The following is a 27753-nucleotide window of genomic DNA, read 5'->3' on the forward strand; positions in this document are numbered from 1 at the left end:
CATACATATTTGTGAAATTCAAGTACAGATTCTTGCTTACTGATGCAGACTGCTGATGGCAGAGTATGACGGAGACCCCTTGTCAATTGACAGCTGAAGTGAAAATATTGTCTTCGGTAATGAATTTGTTGATAGCTGTTTCATTATCCAAAATGAATATTTAAATTAGTCATGGGCAGGCTGTTATATCAGTGCTAGCAGGGAACTTTTACTTGACATAATTTATTCAAATTTATTCGAATTCCCCACCTCACCATGTTATGTCCTATTGAATGTGTCATAGAAGGATTAAGGTAAGAGATATGAGGTTTTGTATTGGCACAATTTACACAGGAGTGCTGGGGAAATTAAACCCTTGCTGGACTAACCTGGGTAGAATTCTCAGCCATTTTCTCTATTCTTCATTGGATAGAATGTCCAGAGACAAGGAAGGACCCGCAACCATGAGTCTGCACTGCAGGATGCTTTGTGAATTGTATTAAAGATGCATATTGAAAAGTAACCCTTACTGGAGTGCAGTGTTTGGCTTTGTTATGTACTCTCTGGAACCACTCTGCAAAGTGCTTCTTGATGCCCCATACCCCTTCTATGTCTCTGCGGGTATTTTGAAGGTTAGAAGAGAGACACAATAGTGGAACTTGATATATAGCACAACATAGAGGCATTATATACACTGAGTGGCCAGATTATTATGATCTCTGAACACATAATAATCTGGCCACTCAGTGTATATCCTATATAATAAAAGGCTAATATGCAAATTGTCCCCTTGACCAGGAGTTTGACCAGCAAGCAGGCCAGCCAACTGCCCATGTCCCCTCCCCCTGGCCAGGATGGCCAGACCCCACCCATGCACGAATTCATGCACCGGGCCTCTAATATATATATATACCACACACACACACACACACACACACACACACACACACACACACACTGAGTGGACAGATTATTATGCATTCGGAGATCATAATAATCTGGCCACTCAGTGTATATTATATAAATTGATGATATTATCTAAGGTAACAGGCATGCATTCAGAAACCAAGCCACTTTTTTAACTGTGTGAACCATAGGCAGAATTATAATCCATGTTGACACTGGGTTATTTATTCAGTCAGTCAGTCAGTACAAGGAGGCAGTTATGGAGAGGTAAAATACAGTCTTAGAATTGAAAGATCCTGCTTTTGTTATTCTTGGATATTCCATTTCCTCACCCATAAAGTGGTGATAGTGGTGATAGGTACCTTACAAAATTATTAGGTGAAAAAATTAGTTAATTGATGTGAAAGTGTCCATCAGAGGGAAGTTGGGCAATAAACATTTGTGTAATCAACCACACACACAGCTCTGAAGACCTTAGGTTCTAAAAGCCTGTTTATATGTTCATTTCTTTCATCATAACTCCAACGTAACCGAGTGCAGCCACCAGTATCCAGATGCATTCCCATAAATAAAAATATAAGTGGGTCCTTCAAAGCTTTAAAACCCGAGTTGCATTCTATTGAACATCATTTGGACTTCTTACGTCTACAGTACCTTCATTTGCTACTTCCGTAGACATTTGATATTTTGCTGATTTGAACGGGCCCTGAATCCAGCAACTTTGAACCTATGAGCCATCTTTGCCTTACAAGCAGACTCACCAATAGTTCTTCATCCTGCTAAGTTTAAGTTCAGTCACAGACTCCTGGCCTTCACCAGAATTAACAAAGGTTAAGCCAAAGGACATTCTTCATTGCTGCTAACATTTAGCCATAACCTCAAAAGGTTGTCTTTTTCATTTCACCAATTTGCTGTTCATTCCTTTTTGATCATTATTTGATCTTTGGCCTTCAGAATTCTTCCTGCTGTGCTGTGAACTCCCTGCAACATTTGGCGTTCTCTGGCGTTCACTTTCAGGTTGGAAAAATTATTTCTACTTTCATTGCCATCATAATCATGTCCTTTTTTGAAGGTTAGAAGTGAGGTGGGACATGTCATCAGCATCTGACATGTCCCACCTCCATTACTATGGACAACTATGAGGTTACATTGCCTCGCATATAAATAGGGAAAACAGTGCAGCATTTTAAAGGTACTCACTACCTACACTTTTCAAATTGATGATGTTACCATATTCATAAAATATCTTAGAACTGAGCACACACCCAGTTAACATCCCCTGACTAAGGAGCCATGTGTGGCAGGCTGATTGCTTATGGCTGCTGATACCATCTGCTGCTGGTGGGCAGGGACAATGCCCACGCCCACCCTGGCTTTGTTCATACCTACAAACTTCCTTAAATGAAAGATTTATAAGTAGAGGCATTTCTGCACTAAGGGGTGTGGAAGATATAAAAGGATGAAAAGAGATAGTTCTTGCTTTTATTAATTTTTATAATGTAATTGGGAAGAAAAGACATAATAATAAAATAGCCAGAGACCTCCAAGTCCATTTATAAAAATAACACTGTGGTAGATGATTATATTAAGAACTGGGTAGCTTCCAATAAAGGAGAGAAGGCTAGAACCAGATCCTTGAAGTTGGCATGGAAGTGATGGTTCTTTGTAGGTGGCAGGGGCGGAGGGGAGCAGGGGGAAGCCTTCTCCTGATACTGTCATTCTCCAGGAACAGAGTCAATCCCTTTGTTACGACTTATTTTATATGTTTGTAGTTGTCTGAATATAGATTTTGCATGTTTCTTATTTGATTTATTCCTAGACATTCTATGATTTTGTTGTTGTTATGTTACATTAAATTGTTGTATTTTTATCCCAGTTAGAGGGACAGGGAGTGGATGCCCAGACCCTTGTCTCACCTGCCTAGATGTCCCAGGTGAACAGCAGGATCTGTCAGGTTGCCCAGACTTTCACAGATGCCGTTGTGAGCCACCCCTGGAGAGGATGTCATCAAGGTTGTTGCCCAAAGGCATGCTGGCAGGAAGCAGAGGGCTTCCAACCCAGAACCACCATGGAGATAGCTGACTTAATGAGCTTTCAAAATTAAAAATTTACCTTCTTTTTTCCTTGTGTTTCTTAAAGAAATGCTTCTATGAATTTAGAAAAATTTTAAAGGTGAATGAATGAATGGGAGCATAGACTAATGCTCTCTTCCTGAGGAAAGGACCTTATTGCAAAGAGTGTCCTAAGAGTCAAATCCTTTGTCTAAAATACTGAAATGACAAAGATTAAAAGGGATGAATTCCTAGTGAAAGAGAGAACAACAAAATGACTGTTAGCCTACTGGTTGAGGAAATCCTTGTCAGAAATCAGCTTTGAATTGTTTTCCTGTCCAAGTCACTTACTTCCCACACTGCCCATCTTCATATAAAAGCAAATCTGTCACACAGACACACAGAATCTTAGGCTGAGATAATGCGATTTGTCACAACATGCTCATTGACTCAACTGAAGTGTGCTATCTCTCCGGATACTGGCTTTCTCTTACAAACCTACTCTTATCTTGTCTTTCATTTTAAAGTAGAGAAAAACAATTACTCAAATGTCCTAACTATCAAGAGATTTAGAGAAACCATATATATATATATTTTTTTTTTCAAGATAAACAGGCTTTCCAATTCTGTCCAACTAAGAAACTGGATTTTGAGGATAAGGCAAACTTTCATTGATAAACAATCGGAGAGCCGATATTTATTCTAGTGGAATGAGAGAGCAGCAATCAGTTGTGACTGTAATAACCAATACTTCAGGCAAGAACGAGTTGTTACAAGTCTCAGAATCCAAGGCGGTAGGGAGGGGATTTCTGGAAGGCCAAGTGTTCCCAGAGAGAAAGAAGAACAGGAATTAGGAAAGATCTAATGCAGGTACTCAGGCAGAGGATTTTAAAATGGCGATGGCTCAATTTAACATGCAAACATAATTTCTTGTGTGCTCGTTGTGTCTTTGCTCATTATTATCTGCATTTACTACAGGAAAAGAGAAGTGGGTAGGGAACTAAGGCTTAAGCCATTCCAACTGAGTATTGAAATTTTGGGTCCAAGTTGTCTTGGAAGAAAGGATGGTTAATTTGCGGTGTGAGGTCCTTCTCTTCTAATTGTTGTCAGCATCTGACAGGTCCCACCTCTATTACTCTGGACAGCTATGAGGTTGTATTGCCTAGCATATAAATAGGCAAAACTTTTACTTTTAGTGATTCCCCTTAGGTTTTCATTCAGAATGTTTTTTACCTTGAAAATACGAAATTCTAATAAGCTCAGTTACCTTGTTTCAAACCTACATCCAACCCTACAGTAACAATAATAGCTTCCAGTTAATTATTTTTATTGTGCCTATAATACTTTCTTCATATGATTTGAGTGTATTAAGTACCTACTATGCACCACATTTGTTCTCTGTGCATATAATTGATACCTCTCCTATCTTCACCTGTGATGGAATCTGAGCTCTGAGAAGTTGACTCAGTAACATTTTATAAATGGCAGAGCTGGAATTTAAGCAAACTCTGTCCTAATCCATAGCACCTGCCCTTTCTACTAAGCTATGCTGTAACCATATTCATAGAGAATATTATCTTTGTTCTTGCTCCATTTCATCCTACTGCCTACTCACCTTGCTTATATGTTCTATATGTATTGCTGCTATTCAGAGTAAGAAATGATACTTGTCTGTGAGCCAGAGTTGTCTCCTGTTTAAACCTTTCCATGACTTCTCTCTATGACCTGGCATGCTCACCTTCTCCTGGTACTTTCGTCTGGACTTCACTCTCTAGTCGTGCTGCTCCCCTCACATCAGTTCTCTGGCCTAGATCCTTGCTGCTCAGAGTGTGGTTCCGAGACCAGCAGCAACAGTATCACCTGGGACTAATTAGAAATGCAGGACTCAGTCTGGCCACACCACCATGAACGCGCCCAATCTCGTCTGGTCTCAGAAATGCAGGACTCAAGCCCCACCCCACACCAAGTGATTCACATGCACAGTGATTGCTGGGGAAGCACCCACTGGCAATGTTCTTGTCGTGTTTTTCACCTACACACCTCTTACTCATTCTTCAGTACCTCCAGAAAGCTGAAGTCAGCAGTTCAAGGACTGTTCCCTCTGGGAATCTGCGGGCATGGAGGCCTTATACGTAGTATAATGAGCACGTAAGCTTTTCCTTTTAGGGGGTCTGTGAGGCCCTCCCTTTTCCATCTGCATGTCTGTGTGAGGCAGATTTTCTTCATAGTCTTCAACCAAAACAAGAGAGATTGCAACAGACTGGCTGCAGAAGCAGATGTGCCAATCCAGCTGCCTCCATTAAGCCAGACAGAGATTTGCAATTATGTAAAATGATGCCATTCTTCACACAAAGCTTTTGTTTTGTTTTGGAAAATTTAGTTATTTTCATACAAGGATGTTATTTATGTTAACATGCAATAGCTTCAGTTACTTTAATGAATCAATCAATTTAATATTTATTTTATAATTAACAAATACATTTCTATGTCATATACCTCATATGTAATATATTATTAACATGCATTAACATTTAATATTTAATGAGTTAATAAAACATTTCTCAGTTTTAATTTCCTTTACAGTAAATATTAATGGATATAATCTGCTGGAAGCTAATTCCAGCATGTCATAATAAATGCAAGAAGTCTTCAAAAGGTTGAAGGGCTTCTATATTCAGCAGGGCTGAATCATATTGCCTGCTGGAATAGCGGAAAGCATTTCCCCAAACCTGAAAAAGATGCATATATTATTGCCTGTTGCCAGACAGCTGAGGGCATTTCAATCTACATGTTATTACCTGATGCTGGCCAAACAGCTGAGCAACCAGGGCAGTTCCCCCAGCCTGACAATGCCTACTGTATTCCAAACCTTAACCTTTGATATGTATATCTGCTTTGCTTTAGGGTAATTTGTGTTAATAAAGAGCCCTGGGTCCGGAGATTCAGAGAACTTGGTTACTATAGCTAAGTCTCCTCTGGCTCCCCAAAATGCCTTCCAAATTTATATTTCATGTCTAGTCTCTTTATCAGTTTACATGCAGCCCTTCTCCAGATTCCCGAGCCCTTCTAGATGCTGGATAACACCCTGGCAATAATCCTTATAAACAAAAACTCTTTGGAGTTCTCAATAATATTTTAAAATATTTAAAAATGTAAAAGTATCCTGCGACCAAAGAGTATAAAGTCCATTGCCCTGGGGAAGCTAAGTGCCTCTCCTCAGCAGGTCTATAGAGTCATGGACATCTCATTTTCATGCTTATCATGTTATATTAAGATGATTCACTCGCGTGTCTTTCTCATTAGACCATAAGCTCTTGAGGGCTATGACTGTGTCCTACTCATCTTTCTGTTGATTGAGACTAATGAAACTTAGCACCTTGCAAACTGCTTTTAGAACTGAGGAGGAGTGTGTTTGCTGTAGAGAGTTTATAGAGAACACTAGACAACCTATAGATGAGAACCAGCGTTAGGGGTGATCATTTGTGGATGGAGCTCTAACCCTCAGTTGCCTAAGTAGGTTGCACACAGACACCATCGGCGCTGGTGGAGTTCCACTCCCTCAAAGTTCGTTTCAGCAGCCTAGAGTCTCACCTCCTGGGGTAAGTTGGGGAAGTCCCATGAGCCCACTGCCCATTCCTGCAGTCTCATCACATCAACAGCAATCTTCTTCAGTCCTCGTGGGGCCTCTGACCCGCAAAAGTATGGTGAGAGGATTGCAAAAACAGACATGGTGCAACAAGAGACCCATTTGTTTGTGTCTGCTGTGACCTGATCTTGGCCAAACCCAGTGTGAGAGGAGGAGGAAGGCGATGGGGTCTTCCATAAAATAGAATCCTGCATCGGACCACAGTTCTACCACAATTTGCAATTGTGGACAAAAACAGTTATGAAACCCACCCACACACTTGATGAAGCCCTGTCTCCTGTCCCTGTGGACGCCCCACCCAGCCCCTTGCATGGAAGACACACTGCAGGAGCAGCAGCTCTCGGCAGAATCTGGCAGCAGAATTCTGACCTGGGGTGGGCCCAGGATGGAACAAAGCCTTACACGCTGAGCCATACATGCTGCAGAGAGGTACCTGTATAGGATTTCTAGCCAACCCACACATTTCAACCACTTATTTTACCAGTGAAAATTCACTCCCCTTACCCTAAGTGCAAACTCTTAGTGCTTATTAGAGTTAAAAATAATCAAAGCCTGTAAGAGACCTCTGGTTTATGAACTATTAGAATTTGTTAAATGCTAACTAAGCGAGCCTGAAGTGTGGATTCCTGATGAGGGTACTTCAGATGTTAATGAACTGCCCCTGGGGTGAAGAATGAAACACACACATACACACACACACACACACACACACACAACACACACCTACATCACACGGTTTATGCTGAAGTATCTTCGAGTAAATTTCTGGCAGTATAAAAATATCATTAGGTTCAAATGCATACAGTGTAGTGAAAATTAAATATTACCTCACCTATCTGAAACTCAGCTATTCCCCAGTAATTTCTCTTCACTGAAGTGACTCCAAGAACCTGTAAACAAAGAGAATCATCATAGTAGTGTCAGAGTCACATTCACGGAATCCTCCAAACTCCAAAGTGCATGCTCCACCCTCTACCTGTGCAGAAAGAGATTTGGGAATAAATATCATAATCCTACTAATTTTGCATTTTTAATGTGGACACAGGATACCCCCCTCAGCTCTCCCCTAGAGCCTGTGTGTTCTTTGTTTGCACACAAATTAAACAAGCTATCTGCTTTTCAGTCCCCTCCTAGATTAAGAGAAATGAGGTAGAAGGAGACAGAGAAGCTGCTGCAGGTGGGAACACTGACAAATAGAAGTGACAGCTTATCAGCACACCTGAAAAAAAGGGAGGAGTCAGTAAGGTTTAATACGTAAATGTGAGGGGAATTATTTTGCAGTGTACACCGGTGTCGAATTATAACAATGTGCACCTGGAACTTACATAGTGCTATAGACCAGTGGTTCTCAACCTTTCTAATGCCGCGACCCTTTAATACAGTTCCTCATGTTGTGGTGACCCCCAACCATAAAATGATTTTCGTTGCTACTTCATAACTGTAATTTGGTACTGTTAATGAATCGTAATGTAAATATCTGTGTTTTCCGATGGTCTTAGGCTCTGCAGCAGTGGTTCTCAACCTGTGGGTCCCAGGACAAAGGAGGCCCAGACAGTCTGCAGTGGTGCCCGATGGGTGTCTGAAACAGTGAGCATGAGTTTGGACATATCAGTGGGCATACAGTTCCTCATGTTGTGGGGGTCACCACAACATGAGGAACTGTATTAAAGGGTCGCGGCATTAAAAAGGTTGAGAACCACTGCTATAGATCAATTTTACCTCAAATTTTAAAAAGTAAATATTAGAATTTAGTCAGGACCAAGGGCTCTTCCCACCTCGATAGACACTGTGGGCAAAATACAAAAATGCCCACTGATATGTCCAAACTCACGCTCATTGTTTCAGACACCCATCGGGCACCACTGCAGACTGCCTGGGCCTCCTTTGTCCTGGGACTTCGGCCACTTGTTCTGCGATCTCTCTGTGCACTCCAACTGGCTTTGGGTAGGTTTATTCTTTTTAAAAGTTTTTTATTGATTTTTAGAGAGAGAGGAAGGGAGATAGAGACATAGAGACATCGATGAGAGAAACATCATTGATTGGTTGTCTCCTGCACGCCACCCCCCGACTGGGGATCGAGTCCGTAATCAGGGCATGTGCCCTGGCCGGGAATCAAACCGGTGACCTGCAATGTGTGTGCCTCCAGCCTTGGGGCATCTCTATTAACATTGGAGCCTGTGACACCTCTCAGCACCCATGTGCACAACCCAGAGTTTGGGGGGTGGCAATGAAGGGGAGAGCCGGTAGCTGCATCTCCCATCCTCCTCCTTGAGGGAATGTTCTGAAGCGTAATTGTTCATGTGCCTCCTGGAAGATGGTGCTAGGTTGAGTGTCAAGCAGTGGCCAGCTCAGTAAGACACTCTCCTGTTGGCCCTCACACCTTCCCTGCCTCCCATATTCTGTTTCCCCGGATGGAGCTGCCTTTATAAAATGGTAGCATATAAGCTTTTTCCCTAAGCCCTGCCTTCTGAGAAACCCAGGCTACGAACCCATCCCCATCAAGTTTTGTTCCATGAACTCTAATTAAGAAGACAGAAACATGAGCAATCATTTCCATATACAATTTTTTTTTACGTTGGAGTCATCAAACATGTATGCCCTCGCTAGCAGTAAAGCTCAGCTATCTAAAATGCTTGTCTGCAGCACACTCGTGCTGAAGGAATGTTGAATAATGCAGTAACCACAGTCGAGAGGAGATTTACCAGGTAGCCTCTCCGGGGGAAATCAATTTTGCGATGAGTTTTGGAGGCCTGGGGAGCTTTGGAGGGTGGTGCAGCTTGAACCCCTGCACTTGAAAGCATGTGTTGTACACAAGAAACCCTGTTATGTCAACCTGTTCATTTTTGCCCTCAACAAGAAAAACGTTCCCCCTACCTAATCAATTCAGCCAGAGCAGTTGATATTGATCAAGACGGTGCTTTAAATGACCCCATTGGCTCCTTTCCTACACAGAGACTGGCTGCCTCTCATTGATAAGAGTTTGGGAATTAAACCTGCTCTCTTGCATGGGGTGGAGGTTTGTACTCTGTCAGTTGGTGAATGTCCTTTCAGCACAAAATCCACGTATATTAAGCGAGAATGACCAGGGATGTGTGTGAGTCAGGCACACATGTCCACACACATGCCTATCTAGTCTCACTGTAATTCCTTTAAAAATGTTACTGCCAAAAGAGCAGGGTGGACGATCTTAGTTTTAAAATGACCCACTCTTTAAATTGAATTCATTTTTTTTTTTTTTACTTAAATCTTAGGCCAGATCCTAAACAGAGGAAATCAAAGTTAAACAACAACATCAAAGAAAAAGTTAGTTACCTTTCAAATGTATTGGTCTTTCATTCCTTTGGGAATTGAATAGCTCTTTGAGAATTTAATGAAAGCTATGGACTTTGAACTCCAGAAAAATGGGAATACACAAAAGAGTTTGCATACAATTTCATGGGTCTCAGTTTTTAAAAAACGTTTTCTCCTGCAATATTTAGTTTATTTCGGATAGCAAGGATGACAGTGGAAAGCAGTTTTAAGAGTGAAAGAAATTGGAAATGCAGCAACTTTGTTTTCAAAATTATTTTATAAATGATTTTGATTGTTATTCTTCAGAGCAGTTAATAACTGAATCAGGGAGAGAGGGGTTTCAGAGCGGGGAGGGGTGTCAGATGGAGGAAGGACAGAGACAGAGACAAAGATAGACAATCCTAGTGGGAGACCTAGGATGACATCAGTCTAATCAACTTTAATTTCTGTTGAGAGGCTCTAAGCATCAAACAGTTACGAGGGTTAACTGACCTAAAGGTTTTTGCCAAAAACAGATGGATCCTCACCCCCATTTCCTCTGTGCATGCCAACAGTTCAGCTGCTTACTGTGCACCAGCAGTTTGTGTTCAAGGAACTGTAAGTTGGATCAAGACAAAACCTGCCCTCAAAGAACTTGCCATCCACTTTCTCTAATGGAATCAAAGCTTTGAAAGAGTAAAAAGGCTTTTTAACCTTTCTTATCCGGGCTTAGTCATCAGCATGCCTAGGTATTTTCTATAAGCACTTTGTTGTTAATGAGGTAGAAATAATGCTCTTTGTGTTGAAATTCTGAAATGACTGTGTTTATCTTTGAATTGCTGCTTAGTGAATCAATGCAAGATGTTTGTACAAAGACAAATTAAATGCAAGTGGATGGATGCCACTAACCTGCACATGCAGACCTTGAAAGCAAATAAAGTTGAAGTTGGAGAGAAAATTAAAATACGTCTTTTTCCCACTGCAATGCAAGCTTCCGAAGGAGATGCTTTCGTGGAGTATCGGTTTGCTGTCTGCTTCCTCTATGGGGGAGGAGAAACATCCAGAAGCTGAGGATTCTGCATCTCTAGATGGTCCAATTAAAAGATTTTCTTCTATGGGAATGCTTATTACAAAGTAGCACAGAGGAAGTCATGTCAAGACTAATCGAGGGTCCAAGACAAATCTGGAGTAATTAAGAGTTTCAGAGAATACTTCAAACACAGCAATCATGAACATTTTCACTTAAAGACACCACACCGGAGAGGTTAACCAAGAGCACAGCAGCAAAGCCTGTTTTCAACTTAAACCATTCAAAGAGTTTGGACGAGTTTCTGAAAACTCAAAAGAATTACTCCCCACCCCAATGGGCTATCTTCATATCTGCATCCAAATAAATCACATACTCCACCACCTTGGGCAGTACCAGGGGGGACAGAGGAATGGGGAAAGAATGTTCCCTGCATTTACAAGTTGCCCGGATGTTATCATCTGTCCTCTAAATAACTGTTTATAGTAAGCATCCAGATGATTTTGCCTGGTCCCCTCCAAGATGGGTGGCGGGGGGGGAGGGAATGAACTGTAGGGAAAATTAATTTCTGGCTAGACTTTAAATGATATCACAAAACCAAACATGTTTAATCAAGATGCCGGTGACAGCTCATCGCTCATTATTGCGATACATTTGTGTGGCTGTAATTTCTCTCTCCCATTGTGGTGTTTGCTTCTCTTCACATTTCCTCAGGCTGCCCCCCGCCTTGGAAATCAGCAGGTCATTTCCCCTTCCTTCATGCTCTGATAGATTTCACTCTCAACACTCACACACTACGGGCTCTGGACTGCTGTGCTTAGGGTTAGTCAAGCAACAGGAAATGCTTACAGACAGAGAACAGCAATTTCTTTTTCATCTAAAGAAGAAACTAGAGTTTTAGGATGCATATCACACTCAGCCCTTTTAAAAAATATATATGAAATCCCAAGTCCTTTCTTTTCCATAGAACAAATATTTGGTCTCCAGGCTATTTTTAATCTTTCAGTTCTCTTGGTCATGACCCAATTTATAGAAATGAGGATATTGCTCAAATCATTGAAGTTGAAAGGTTTAAGCCATATCTATAATTGTGTCCTATGGCCAAAGCTACTTGGATTGGGGCAGTGTGGTCTGTGATGGCATTTGAATGGATGAAAATGGACTCGGTCTTAAGCTAAATGCTGAAGAACACTTTGGTGTGGTGGTGTAATGTTGGTGTGATGAGGTGGTGGGTGTGGACACATTTCCCCTGGTTGCAAACCTGTTCGTACAAGCTGTCACCCTGAAGCTACGGAAAGCTGCTTTCAAGTTACCTATAGAGTGAGCCTGAGTGCTTTGGCTTTTGTGTTTTTGGCTCAGTGTGGCCCTCCGGGTTCATATCTGTGCAGGAGAGCTACTCCTCCTTGGTCGTTCTGGGATTCATACCCTCTTTTCTCTAGTCCTTATGCCTTTTTGTGTGTCCCTGAATGATTTGAGGAGTCTTCTTCGTACCCAGAGTGTGCATGTTTCCAGAGAGACAGAGAGGAAGCCACTCACATTCCAAACCAAGACTAAACCCGTTAGAGTGGCCACTAATCTTCAATATTGCCAACATTTTAACTGTATTTGGCATCTGAGAATGACCTAGATCGTGTTCAGAAATCATTCTTTGAAACTAGAGGTGGGAAGCCTCACAGGGCTTCCTGATGAGCAAGAAGGTCTTTAGGAAAGTTGTTGGCTTCGCATCACAATCCGGCATTGGCATCAACCCAAGAGACAGCATCTAAGAAAGAGCCAAAAAGTAAGTAGGCTGTGCACTTACTGCATGGTTTGTGTTTTATTTAAATCTTGGCATTTTTTTCTTTATATTCTTTGCTCTACTGAAGTCACTGCAGTGTTTTTATTTTCCTGAGAAGCTGAGAATCCTTAATCTTTTTTTTAAAACCGAAGTGTTATTCATTTAATCTTCCGCAACTATTTAGGAGTGCCTATTGTGTGCTAGACGCTGGAGAGTCTGGCTTTCCTGGACTCATCTGGCCAAGCAGTACATCCATGTCCTAGGTCAGGTTACCCCAGAAGCTGGCTCTGAGATGGATATTACAATGTAGAAACTTGACCTGGAAGAAGAACAGAAATAGGATTGGGCAAGGGAAGAAGCTGGACTGTGATCAGTCTCATTGGAGGCCCCATCCAATCCTACAGTGGATACTGATGACTGTTCAGAGTCATTGGAGAGTTGGGACAATAGGACTAGGTCTAGGCAATGGACTACTCCCCTTATTGGTCAGTTAGGAGAGGGTGTGATGTCTAGAAGAGGCAGCACTGCCTGTGCCTGGAAGGCAACTCCTCCAATACTGAGCGGTCTGCACAGGGCACATCATAGCGCCCACTACATTATACTAGGACACTTTCAACGTGTCCACAGAAGACCTTGCCTCAACTGGCTTGTCTCAGAGTAAGTCATCAGGGACAAAGCCAATTTAGAATTGGTTAGTTCAGCGCCTCCACGGCATATTCAAGGACCTTTCCATCTTTCTGCTCTGTGAACCTAAGGGGTCGGCTTTGTATCTTGGCTTTTTTCTCGTCGCAGTTACCAGAGGGCTGTGGCAGGTCTGGGTGTCACTATGAAAAAGGAGACGCCATCATGCTCTTTCTAGTGTCAAGGAAACTATTCCCTCATCTTTCTCTTTTTATTATGGTGGAATATATACAACATAATATTTATAATTTTAACCATTCACAAATATACCACTCTGTGGCATTAAGTACATTCACAATGTTTTATAACCATCACCACTATCTATACCCAAAACTTTGTCCTCATTCCCAACAAAACCTCTGTATCCATTAAACAATAACTTCCCTTTCCCTTTCCCTCTAGCTCCTAATAACCTTGATTCTACTTTCTGTCTCTATTAATTGGCTTATTATAGGTACCTCATGGAAGTGGAATCCTAACAATATTTGTCCTTCTGTGTCTGGTTTATTTCACTAAGCATGTTTCCTAGGTCGACCTATGTTGTGGCATATATCAAAACGTCATCCTTTTTTATGGCTGAATAATATTCCATTGGATGAATAATATTCCATTCCATTCTGGGGAGAGGATTGTGAGAGGGCGGTTCTTGGGTGATGCACCCCAGAATCGGGCTCCCTCCTCTCTGGTTCTGGGTGCATCACCCGAGAACTGCAGCTTCCAAGTCACCGCAGCTTGGCAGCTCCTGCATTGAGCATCTGCCCCCTCGTGGTCATTGAGTATCATAGCTACCAGTCATATGGTCGTGTGGTCGCTTAGGCTTTTATATAGAGAGACTAGAGGCCCGGTGCATGAAATTTGTGCACGGGGGGCGGGGGGGGGGTGTCCCTCAGCCCAGCCTGCACCGTCTCCCATCTGGGACCCCTTGAGGGATGTCCGACTGCCCGTTTAGGCCCGATCCCAGTGGAATCAGGCCTAAACGGGCAGTCGGACATCCCTCTCACAATCCAGGACTGCTGGCTCCCAACTGCTCGCCTGCCTGCCTTCCTGATTGCCCCTAACCGCTTCTGCCTGCCAGCCTGATCACCCCCTAATCACTCCCCTGCCAGCCTGATTGATGTCTAACTGCTCCCCTGCCAGCCTGATTGCCCCTATCTGCCCTCCCCTGCAGGCCTGCTCACCCCTAACTGCCATCCCCTGCAGGCCTGGTCCCCCCCAACTGCTCTCCCCTGCAGGCCTGTGTTCCTCCAACTGCCCTCCCTGCAGGCCCGGTAGCCCCTAACTTCCCTCCTCTGCCGGCCTGGTCACCCCTAACTTCTCTCCCCTGCAGGCTTGATCACCCCCAACTGCCCTCCCCTGCTGGCCTGATCCCTCCCAATTGCCCTCCCCTGCTGGCCATCTTGTGATGGCCATCTTGTATCCACATGGGGGCAGCCATCTTGTGTGTTGGAGTGATGGTCAATTTGCATAATACTCTTTTATTAGATAGGATGTTTCTGTGAACATTGGTGTGGTGTACAAATATCTGTTCAAGTCTCTGCTTTCCATTCTTTTGAATACCCAGAGGTGGGATTGCTGGATCATGTGGTAATTTGGTGTTTAACCCTTTGAGAAAGTGCCACACTGTTTTCTGCAGCAGCTGCACCATTTTACATTCCCACCAGCCATGCACAGGGGTTCCAATTTCTATACATCTTCACCAAGTTTATTTCCATTTTTAAAAATTATAGCCATCCTTTCTCTCATATCTTTTTGGCCACTATGACCAATTCCTAAATTAATTATTGGTAAAGTGAATGAGATCACCATGATTGTCTCAAATCAGTCAGGACTCTGTGTAGTGTCCATTTCCCTGAAGGGCATGTTACAAGGAGGACAGATGGATATCTGAAGAAAATCAGTGCATTCCAGCAAAAAAGAAAGGATGCAGGTGGGTTATAGGGAATTTGCAATGGAGAAGCGTTAAAAATGTCAGTGCTCAGACAAGACATCCTGATTCAGTTGGATTCCATTGGTCTACAGTGAGTTCCCGTCCTCAGTCATTTTTAAATGTTTGCCCAATTGATTCTAATGTGCGGTCAGGGTTGAGATCCATGATGAAGCAGGTGAGATGGCCCCAAGCCAGCAAGTATGAATACTGAGAGTTGAGAAGTATAACAAGCTGTAGGAACAGTGTGCTGGGCACCTTGCCTGGCCCAAGGAGACCAAGGAAATGCTCCAAGAGTAGGTGATGTTTACTGATATTTGGAAAAGGCAGGTCAGTCAGGCTGGGGAAGTGTCATAGACGCAGGGGACTCCTGATCCAGGGTCTTTTTACTTGTGGTGCCCTTTGCCTAGAATCCTCTACTCCAGTGGTCGGCAAACTCATTAGTCAACAGAGCGGCAAACTGCAGCTCGTGAGCCGCATGTGGCTCGCGAGCCACAGTTTGCCGACCACTGCTCTACCCCATTTATCCATAGGGTTAACTTCTCTTTCCTTCAAGTCTCTCCTCAAAAGCTATGGTGTCAGTAGGCCTTTCCTAGATACCCTACCCTTACTTCATATTCTCTGCTTTATTTTTATCTTAGTATTTACCACTAACATGCTGCATATATTGTTCATTTTATTAGCTGTTTTCCATACCAGAAAATATGTATAAAAACAACTTCCCTACCAGAATACCCTCACTCCTTAAAGGCAGGGATTTTTGTCTGTTTTATTTATTTTATATACCCAGTGCTAGGACAGTACCTGGCACATAGTAGGCACTCAATACATTTACTAGTACTGCATTTTACAGTAGAGAAATCTGAGGCTCAGTGAGATTACATAATTTACTCAACATCACACAGCTTGGAAGTGGCGAATTTGGGTAGTTAAATACAGGGTGGGGCAAAAGTAGGCTTACCATTGCGAATATATGAAACACAGAGTTAATTCTTGTATTATTACTTATTAATTACTAGAGGCCTGGTGCATGAAATTCGTACTTGGGGGGGTTTGTCCCCTCAGCCTGGCCTGCACCCTCTCCAATCCAGGACCGCTGGCTCCTAACCACTCACCTACCTGCCTGCCTGATTGCCCCTAACCGCTCTCCCCTGCTGGCCTGATTGCCCCTAACCACCTCTGCCTCGACCCCCACCACTGTGGCTTTGTCCAGAAGGATGTCCAGAAGATGTCCGGTCTATCTGATCTAATTAGCATATTACCCTTTTATTAGTATAGATTGTATTATTTTTTCCTTAACTGTAAACCTACTTTTGCCCCACCCTATATTCTATGATTCTTTATGACATAAAAGTACCATTTAGCAAAAGAACAGAGCAATATCACTGCCCCCTCTCCAGCCTCCCTCCCTCCCACCAGTTGAAGAAAAATCTTTAAAATGAAGAAGGATTCGGTGCTGGAGGCTTTGTGGCATTGCCCTGTGGACCCTTGACAAGGGCGTTCAGATCTGAGTTTTTTAAGCAAGGAAGGTGGGAAGCCATCTCAGCGCTTGTTTTGAGGCAGGAAGGCCAGTGACTGTATTACGTGCAGAGCAGCTGCTCGAGGGGAACGGCAGGCAGCAGGAAGGAAGATATGCTGCATGTGTTGAAATAATTGGGGAGAATTTTTACAGCTGTCACTGGCAATCCCACCCAGACTCGCCTAAACATTCCTTCCTGTTCCATCCATTACAGTGAACACATAAAGAGGAATCCTAGCAGAATACAGGAAGAGCAATCAGAGAACAACCCTATAATTAGATCCTCTAAAGCTTTGTTAGAACGAGGGCAGTGATTTTTAAAGAGTGTCTTTTTTTGAGGAAGAGGAAATTTGGTGGACAGTGGCTGTGCCAGGAGGTGAAACCCAGGCCTTTTTCTCCTCTGGCTTGGGAAGCCACACTGCTGGCGCTGTCCCTGCAATGGGACCAGCCCTCTGTGGGAGTGGAGTTTCTGGAAGCAGAGCCCAGGCAGCAGGTGGCTTTCCTAAACAGTTCAGAGGGAGGAGGCAGGGCCAGGGCATGAGTGGAGGGGGATTTCACAGGGCCAGGCAGAGCGAGGGCCTGGCACCTCCCGAAGCCAAGGGGGCCCCTGACACACTTAGGCTGGTGCCCAGCACAGAGCCAGTCCTCAATACGTTTTCTTTTCCCTTCTTTTCAAGAACAAAATGAGGGGCTGAGACAGTGGCTAGGAGAGGCTCTTTTCAAAGGTCCTGGGTGGTAACCCAGAACGTAGAGGAAGTGACAGCCACTCAAGCTGCAAAATGCCTTCTGTTGGCAACGTCCAGCTGCTTGCTCTCCTCTTCAGAGGTGCAAACAAGGAGCTGCAGCAGCAGCAGTCTTGGGCTCTGGGCATGTCTTCCATGTTCCTTTCAGAGCACCTGCCTGTGCACATGCTCACCACCAGTCCCAGCCCCCTGACAGGTGCCTGCACGCTTCACCCAGATCCCCTCCTTAGCTGATGCCCTCACCCCCCAGCTGCTGTCCTTCCTGGGAATGGCCCTTGCCCACATGGAGTTCTGGGAATGGCCCTTGCCCACATGGAGTTCTGGGAATGGCCCTTGCCCACATGGAGTTCTGGGAATGGCCCTTGCCCACATGGAGTTCTGGGAATGGGCCTTGCCCCTACCAGGGGCGCCCTGAGACGGATGGCTGCAGGATGCAGGACACCTTTCAGTTTGAAACAACTCTCAAGGGTCATCTAGCCCCAGAGCCCCCACTGGATCTGGTGAAACTCATTGTGGGTGAGCGTCTCCCAATCATACCTTCTACCCTTCCCCACAGGTGTCTCTGGAGAGCACTCCCCAAAAGCCTCTGCCTGTGACTCTGGGGAGCCCACTCCAAGGCCCCCAGCCCTTCCTTGTTAGTTGTCTTTGCCTCTCCAACCACAGCCACTCATCTGACCTCCCAGAAAACCTCTTTCTAGCCCAATGACTAGAAAACAGGTGCTGATGGGTTAATACGTTGTCCAGTAAAAAGTTATTATGGGAGCCGATACTTATGTGAAGCTAGCAATCTACAAAACACGCTTGCATATATGATTTCATTTCCAAAGCAGAATAGCACGATGATCTCCAAAGTGATTCTGTCTGAATTTGAATCCTGGCGCTACTACTTATTAGTCTTGTGACCTTGGCCAGATAACCTTTCTATTGCTCCACTTCCCATCTGTAAAATGGCATAGTAATGGCCCATTCCTCCGAAGGATTTTGTTAGAATGAAATGAGTCAGTACTCGTAAGGTCTCAGAATAGTCATGATACACAGTAAGCATAGTGTATGTTATACTAATATTTGATCCTCATAAGTACTCCATGAGATACTATGATTAGAAAGTAACTGGGTTAGGCATCTCTTGTACCCCTACCTTGGGCTCTCCCAGCCCACCTTTTCACTCCAGTCCTTGCTGAAGCCACCTGCTGGCACAGTTACAATCCAATAGCACCTTGCTCAGCTCTCCTCCTCCTCCTCCTTCTCCTCCTCCTCCTTCTCCTCTACTCCCCCTCCTGCTTTTCTTTCGGAGTGGCTTAAAATTTTATTTTTAATAGTGGAATGGAAAAAATTATATGAATGAGAATCTGCATATTTTGTTCTTATTTATTCTCCACATGCATCTACTGTGATAAATTTTAGCCAACAGCTACTCTTTCAATGCACAGACTCTGAGGAGGGAAGAAAACCTCAAACCAGGAACCTTACAAAAAGCTCTCCTTTTCTTTCTGGTCTTGGGGGAAGAGCTTCTAACTTATTAACAGCTAATAAAGGTTAGCCTTTCATGAAAATTCAATAGGGGTGAGACGTATCCTCTGTGGAGCGCAGCTGTCCCTTCTGGGGACCCTGGGGACCACTGCGAGCCAGCACCCCGATGAGGCTGCAGTGATCCACTGTTTGCTAGTCCTTCTTGCAGGAGAGCAGATCTTGGGGTCTCCTTACACTCTCCTGCCTGGTTATAGCAAGCGCATCACATAACCGTCATTCATTCCCTAATGCAGGTGATGGCACATGCAACTGCTTAAGATACTTGGAAAGAGAGTGCTAGAAGAGAAAGAAAAAAAGAGCCTGCTTGGGGAATGCGTGAATCGACTATTGACAGCGGTTCTCCATGTGTGTTCCCGCAATCTTGCAGCTCCTGGCTGCTTCCCTGTACTGCTTATTTCTTACTTCCTGCCACCTCCGCCTGAGGGGCCTGTGGAACACATTCAGCCATTCTGACCCAAGCAAACGTGGAAGTGTGATGGAGCTAATATCCCTGTGGTCCCTTCTTTTTTGCCCCCTCAAGGTCCGACTTCATTGCCCAGAGCAGCGGGCACCTCAGGCTTGGCTTGCCCTCCTTCCCTGTCTCATTCTTCCCAGTTGCCCACTCCTACGTATGAGCTCAGTACCCATAATCTCTCCCCCTACACAAGCCCTGCCTTGTGTCCTATGTTATGGGAACCATCTAACTGCACAAGAGGAGCGTGAAAGAATCAAGAGGCCTGTTCAACATCCAGAATCAGATTTTGACGCAAATCAAAGCCTCCCACCTGCCAAATCTCATGCCCTCACACCTCCCAGTTGATACATATGCATCTTAACAGAGGCTTGGAAGTTTGATTAGCCAGTGGGAGGCCAGGGAGGAAATCACTACGAACAGGTGGCTCTGGACACTTTCCTGTCACAGCCCCTCTCCTGTCCCCACATAGAGCTGGTCCTGTGTGGCCAGAGCATGATGCACAGTGGTTCCACTTGATGGAAGCCTGCACTGGGGATTGTGTTGAATTTGTCTTTATTTCACCAGCACTTGGGCCTGGAATATGGTAGGTGCTCAGTAAATGCTTGCTGGATACACAGGTTCAGAAATCAAACTATTGATGGTTTCTTTTTAATGATTGCTTTTTATGTGCCCATGCCTGTTCCTATTTAGTGTTTATTTTTTATGCTGATTTGGAATGTGAAGTTTAATGGACAGAGAACATTCTGGGGAGATGGTTGTTTTCGTTTTTACCAAGGTAAGTTAGCACAGAATCATGTGTTTGAGAATTATTCCAGATATACTGAATACTTCTTGAAATTATTCTAGAAAACCTAATTATTGATGAAAGACATAGCTAGGAGCTGTCAAACTGGTGGCTTATAGGACAAAGGTAGCCCTAAGACAAATGGGTTTTGCCAGCACAATGTTTATCATTTTATATTGAAATTCCCTTGAAATATGCTACAGGCCCTACCACTCCCTATAGCATCCTACCTGTCCTAATTCTCAAATCCGTGTTACCTGTGTAGACCTTGTAGGTGTATGGGTTTGTGGTCCCTGCACAGAGTGACACACAACAGGGTGTTCCTTATACAGAAAGAGTGGAAGTTGCTGACCAGCACAATTCCCGATTTGTCCGACAGCTTGCTCAGCCTTTCCCACCGCCATTGGCAGGTGCCTACTGACAGCATAATGCCGTGCCTTCCAGGTACTATAAGATCTCCGTGGTGCTCATGTGCTTTGTGGTCCCCACACTGGTGCCCTGGTACACCTGGGGAGAGAGTCTGTGGAATTCCTACTTCCTGGCCTCCATCCTTCGCTATGCCATCTCACTCAACGTCACCTGGCTGGTCAACAGTGCTGCCCACATGTATGGAAACCGGCCCTACGACAAGCACATCAGCCCGCGGCAGAACCCGCTGGTCACACTGGGCGCCATTGGTGAGTAGGGTGTGAGAGCCAATGGGGAGAAAGGCAGCTGATTTTCTTGGCTTCTCCGGGTTTTGTGGAATCTGTAAAGAGCGGCAGCGCAGTGGAATGGAATGAACTTGGGCCTTGATGTTAGAATCCTGGCTCATGGACAAGTGACCTAATCTCTGATTTACGATCTTACCTGTGAAATGGGAATAGCAATACCTTCTTTATAGGGATGTCGCAAGGATTAAGTAAGGTACTTTTTTATGTAAATTGCTTGGTACAGTACCTGGCACATAGCAGTGATCAATAATTAGTGGCGATTTGTTTTGCCGTGGACATTTACTTACAGGAGGGTAGCAGTTGACTTCTCTCTCCAGCTGCCTGGACCACTCTAGCCTCCGCTGTCCATTTGGCTGATCATAAGAAAACAGGCTTCCAATAAGGAGATGGGAATCTCATGGCACCACAGAACGGCTAAGAGTGAGGCTTTGGGAGTCCAAGACGTTTGGTAGAGCCCCGGTTCCCTCACATACTGTCTGGGCGCGTCATCGGTTCCTCCACACCTCATGTTCTCATCTGTAAAGCGGGGACAATAGTAGCACTTACCTCCTCCTGGGGTGTTGGAGGGTTAGATAAGTTAATGCATAGCGTTTGCCGCAGCACTGAGCACAAAATACGCCTCTAGTGATGTTGTTTTTATTACTAACCATATGGTCTTGAGCAACTGACTTGTCCCTTCTGTGCATTTACATCCTCACTTTAAAATGGGGATGATCACCGCTCGGAGGTGTGAGGATTACAGGAGTTCGTTCTCATTAGAGCGCTTAGCACCATGGCTGGCACTCGGTGAGGGGTTAACAAGTGTAGCTCTAGCTCTAGAGAAGCAGTCGGTCTTCTTGGTGAGCTGAGCCTTGAGCACAGAGCTCAAACCCAGAAGGAGAAGTCCCTGCTTTGAGGAGGGGTGATCTCCGCATCACTCAGCAGTGAGTTTCCACTGCCACTTTGCTAGGGTTTTCCACTTAAGACCCCAGGGATCTTTTGTGGACAAGAGCATATCTAAGGTGGAATGACGCCAGATTGAGTGATGGGATGACAAATAAGCAGAGAGAAGATTGCCTTGGAAAACAGGAGGAAGAGTTTCCTGTCCCTCCTATTGCTTTCTCCTCCTGTCACCCGTCATCTCCTAGCAGTACTCTAACGAGGGGAGCCACGTCCAGCGTTGACCCTGAGAGCGGACATGGGTGGGGACAAGAGAGACTGTTACCATTTTACATAGAGAAGGAGGTCCAAGAAGCCCAAGGGATGTGGCCATGGCACACACCGTGAAGAGCTGGGTATTGGTTTTAAGTTTACCCAGATCCACACTGGGCTCTCAGTCCTTGGAAGGCTCTTGTTACCCCCAGCTGTACAGACCTCTGACTGTTTCTGAAATAGGGGGAGGGGGGACTTCTCTAGACCAGGAAAAAAACTAAAAATGACAAAGATGGAGGGGCAGAGTAGAGAAGACCTAAATGAAGAAAGTTGCAGACCACAGATCAATCCATCTGCTGTACTCATTGTAGAGCAGAATCCTTCAAATGTGGCCAACAGAAGAATTATATGATGACCTGTAGCCACTTAAGTAGTAATGGAAGAATCTGGCAGTTCTTTAAATAGTAAAAAACAGTGACTATATAACCCAGCAACTCTATTCCTCGGTTTATACCTAAGAGGAATGAAACATACGTGCACACAAAAACTTGCATATGAATGCTAATAGCAACATTATTCATAATAGCTAAAAAATGGAGATAATCCAAATGTCCATAAACTGATGAATGGATAAATACAACTGCATAAATACAGTGACACGATGAGTGGTATATCCATATCAAAAGAAATGAAATGCTGATACCTGCCACACCTTGAAAACATTATGCTAAGTGAAAGAAACCAGTCTCAGGGGATTACATAGTATGATTTCATTTATATGAAATGTTCAGAATAAGCAAATCTATAGAGATTGTATCAGTCAGGGTTCTCCAGAGAAACAGAAACTCTCAATAAAGTTGTTTTTAAAAAACCAAATGAAAGAAGTTCTGAAAGAATCCCCCTCTCCTCCTGAAAATACGTTAACAAAAAGGAGGAAAAGCTATTCACTGGGAGGGATAGACTAGTAGATAGACAGATTTCATATATTTAACGATCCAACCCTTGATTTACTTACCTATTGGAACAATTCTCATTTATTTCTCCCAGGCTCTCCCAAGGTCTCACTCTAATCACTCCAGTCCTCAGAGGCTGTTTTCCTTTTATGAACAGACATCAAAATGCTGGTCTGTTACCAGCCTCTCCGCACTTAGTTTAAGAAGTACAGCTCTGAAATCATGGTAGCATGTCTCCATTCATAGAGGAAATTACCTAGTGACTTTAAGCTGATAACTTCGTTGTTATTTTGTTTACATTGAGTTGTTCTAGCCAACTAAGTAAAGCTTCCTAAAGGCAGGAACCAAGTCTTTTGCTCTCGAAAGAGCTTGACACAGTGCCAGGCACATGGTTGATCCTCAGTAGATGAGTGATTAAAATATCTGTGCAGAGAGGTGGTGAGTGGTTTATTTTAATGCTCATTTCTCTCCCAGGTGAAGGCTTCCACAATTACCATCACACCTTTCCCTTTGACTACTCTGCGAGTGAATTTGGCTTAAATTTCAACCCAACCACCTGGTTCATTGACATCATGTGCTGGCTGGGGCTGGCCACTGACCGCAAATGGGCAACCAAGCCAATGATCGAGGCTCGGAAAGCCAGGACTGGCGATGGCAGCGCTTGAACCTGGAGCTGCCGTCCAACCTGACCGCCGTTGACACCTTGGTTCATGCCTTCTGTTTCTATAGTTTTCTTGCTCATTGGTTCATGGGAGGGGGCGGAGTGTGGGAGGGAGTGGAATCCATGTGGTTGGGAGATTTTTCATTTGTCTCAAAGTCAGGATACAACTTTAAATGAAAAAAAAATGTGTAAGTCAATGTAACGATGATTTAATCTTAGATCTTGGACATGTGATTTAATCGCTGTAGCTACATGTCAAACATATATTGTCTTGTGCTAGTACCTAATGTTAACCCTGACAGGATGAAGGAATTTAATATTCTTTCCGTGTGATTCAGGAGAGCATTTTCTTTTCTGCCAATTACCCCAGCATTATTTTTAAACACACTATCTGAAGGAACAGAGAAGCAAGGTGGCAGACAAAGAAGGGGGTTTAAGTAGTAACTAAAGAACGTTTCTGTTTTGTAATTATTGTGTGTTTTTGTTGTTTAGCTTCGAGAATTGAACATTTTAAAAAAAGGAGGCTACACAAAGTGGCTCTCTTATTATGTTTGCCCTATTTACGGCTTGTTAATGCTCCACTGTCTCTGCTCCCCGAGGACTGCTCGTGGCCCAGCTAGTTGTGTGGCCCTAGCTGTATGCCCAGCCGATCTTATAAATCAGTGGCTGCTGGTTGGATGTTTGATTTTGCTCCCTTTGCTATCGTCATCTTAAAAGTATATAACTCAGATGTGCCAGACACCAAATGAAGCTCAAATGAAGCTCTCATTTCAATGTTTAGATACCTAATTTATATTCCAATTGATCCCAGCCACTGATGCATGTACTTTGGCTGCTTCTGCTGAAGAAGCATATTAATTTTCCACACCAGGCCATCAGATTTTACTAACTGACAGTTATCTAGAACTCATTGTCTACCGATATTTTACCTGCATGCTGCCTTCATTGGTTTTGCAGCAAAATATAAAGTGATCATTATGTATCTTCCAGATTTAAAAATTTTTGTGTTGAGTTGCCTTGTAAAGAGCATGCTGAATTAATGGGACAGTGTGCCCTTTGTGTTAGATGTTAGAGCAAAAGAAAGGCTTATAGTGTTGGCCCTTCAGTTGGAGCCCTTCAAAGACAGATCGTTTTAGGGATGATGTAGGATTTAAAATTAAAATTTTGAAGTTTTGAAAAAGAAGCAGTGCCAATAGGAGATTGTCATAATGAAGTTCTTCATCCGGCAGGTGTTTAACAGTGTTATTTTGCCATTAAAAAATGTATAAACTATGAGTGATTTACAATAAATGATTGTGGACTTGTTGGTGTACTTGACCAGATACTTAAGTGTTGTTCAGAGAATGTTCTCTCAAGGGTGCCCGATGCTACGGGATGACCGTATGATTCACATTTGATTTGGGCTCTGGGCTAACAACAGCCCCTAAGACAGGGCCTCTCCTGTCCCATTGGCCTTAGGCACAACCAGAGGGAAGTCAGCAGGTTACGCTTGGAATAGTTATTTAGAATCTTCTCACTAAAGGACATTCCCCAGTTAGTCCGCATAAATCCCGAATCTCACTCCTCTGACCTGGGTGCCAGGTCTTTGTCTGTAGCAGTAGTATGAATAAGATAAGAATGGGGATGATTTTGATGAAAAAGTGGACCAAGGTTAGGTCACTTTACAGTTCTCCATAAAGTGCCCTTAGGTCTCAGCAGCATCTAAGAGAAGGAAGTAGCCCCAGGAGGCATCACAAAAGCCCATCCCAGGTGGCCCTAGAGAGGTTGGTACCTTTTTTGAAAGGTTCAGTTTAAAGTGGGCCTGTCTTGTTTCTAGTCTCCGGTGTCCTACAAGGCTTATTTCAAGAGTACCCACCCCTGCACCTAAGAGAGCAGAGCCGAGGGAAAGCCGTTCCCGTAGCTCATCCCACACGAGTCATGGCAGCCACACGAGCGAGCCTGGGCTGGCGAAGCAACTCAACCGCGCTTCCGGCCAGCTGCGTGGCCTTGAGAAAATCAGTCTTTCTGGATCCACTTTTCTGACTCCTGATCAAAATTGCTGTTACCTCGGCTGTGCTTCTAGGCCGAACCACAGGAAAATGCCATTTGCTAATCTGAGCCTCTCTGAACTTCAATATCCTCACCCACGAAATAGGAGCAGTAACACTGATGCACATAACGCTGATAGACCTGGAGGCCTCGAGCACAGGGCCTGTGCCTCGGAGCTATGCAGGAGATGGTAGCTGAGTCTGAAGAACGTGCCAGACACAAGGCAGAAATGGATGTAGTCACGTAACCACAGACGAGTGAGGAGGACCAGCTCCTAGTTCTTATTTTGCTACTTAATTAGCCAGATGGTGAAAGGTAGCAGACTTTGCCCAAAAGATGCCACTTGGACATAGGATTGTTTTGAGTGAAAGGCATTTGAAAAACAGCACGTGCAGGAAGGGGACTCTGACTCCCGCTTCCTGAGAGCAGGAGATAGAACTCCCAGGTGAAAACTGTGTTCTCGGTAGGAGAGAAAACACACATTCTCATCACCAGAGAAAGGGCTGAGAAACTCAGCAAACACACCCTGTTAAATGACCTTACCTTCCTTTAGCGCCTCTCCCCTCCCCCATATGTTTGTTTCTGGCTCCCATATGTGTAATAACAAAACGTGCATACTTCTCTCCTGCTCATCTGTATTAGGTCAACTTAATTCTCGGGCCCAGCCAGAGACTGCAGGAGGGAGAAGGAACGTCTTGCCTCCCCTACAATGGCCCTAACCTCTCAGAGCTTCAGCACGCCTTCTGTAAAGGAACCTAAGGGACTGGGTTATCCTGTCTGCTCTGCCCTTTTAGGAGTCATTCCCCTCTGTGTGAAGAAGCCCCCGCAGGCAGACAGAGCCTTTGCCCCGTGCAACTCCGGACAGTCTCTTGCCTGTCCCTCTGAACCCCTGGCCTCCTTCCCGTGCCTTCCACCACCAACAGAGGACATGTCTGGCCTCAAGGTCATTTAGGCTTCCGTCAGCTCATTTTTCTCCTCATCGGGAGCTGGGATGGAAGGCTTGTGAAGGGAAGAGGTTGAAGCTAATGGGTAAGAATGAGCTGTGGGGGTTGTCTGCGAGGCTCGTTTATCATTTCAGCCCTTTCCCTGGTTACCGAGGAACCTGAAAGTCAGTCTGTGCTCAATGGCTCCTCGTGTGAAAAACAAGGAAGGAAAGAAATGACCTAACCTTTATGGTCCTTTTAAACATTTCCCCATTTTTAGTTCAGAGTATGAGTCTGAATTCCCTCCTTGCCCTTCCTCGACGTCAAGGAAGTGCTATAAAAGACTGCTCTGCTGCTCTCTCTATGGGCGGCAGGGGTCATAACCTCCTGCCCCCACCCTGGGAATGTTCCTGACTTCTAAATTTGCACCATCAGAAGCAAGAGGAAGGAAAGTGTGGCGTGACACACCTCTAAGGCAGCACGCCCCTGCCCAAGCAGCTGCTACGGCTCTGTGACAGCCTTTTTCTTTTCTTCTGCCTTTCACCCTCCGTGATGACTGTGACCCCATATCTAGAAGACCAGCCAAGACCATTCTGCCTGACCTCTCCCAGAATTCAAAAGGAAAAAAGTGCTGCCAGCATCCAAGCTGGCCTGCCCTGGAAGGCTTTGTCAGAGGAAGTGCCTTCCCTGTAGGGTTTATGGAGAAAGTACTCTTCCTTACAGTACTCACTGAGAAAGGGCCCTTCCTTACAGTACTCACTGAGAAAGTGCCCTTCCCTACAGTACTCACTGAGAAAGGGCCCTTCCTTACAGTACTCACTGAGAAAGGGCCCTTCCCTACAGTACTCACTGAGAAAGTGCCCTTCCTTACAGTACTCACTGAGAAAGTGCCCTTCCCTACAGTAATCACTGAGAAAGGGCCCTTCCCTACAGTACTCACTGAGAAAGGGCCCTTCCCTACAGTACTCACTGAGAAAGGGCCCTTCCTTACAGTACTCACTGAGAAAGTGCCCTTCCTTACAGTACTCACTGAGAAAGGGCCCTTCCTTACAG

At 44.4% G+C, this 27753-nt stretch overlaps 1 protein-coding gene across 1 annotated transcript in view; it reads left to right on the forward strand.

The window, feature by feature from the left end:
* Positions 1-25066, forward strand: part of SCD5 (stearoyl-CoA desaturase 5) — a 156025-nt gene extending 130959 nt beyond the window's left edge. Inside the window, exons 4-5 of the mRNA XM_080675269.1 lie at positions 20736-20968; positions 23563-25066. Of these exons, the coding sequence (XP_080531395.1) occupies positions 20736-20968; positions 23563-23753 (424 nt within the window). The 3' untranslated portion in view covers positions 23754-25066. The remainder of the gene's footprint in view (positions 1-20735; positions 20969-23562) is intronic.
* The last annotated feature ends 2687 nt before the right edge of the window (positions 25067-27753 follow it).

This window comes from Plecotus auritus (genome assembly GCF_963455305.1).
Source record: "Plecotus auritus genome assembly, chromosome: 1".
NCBI lineage: Eukaryota > Metazoa > Chordata > Mammalia > Chiroptera > Vespertilionidae > Plecotus > Plecotus auritus.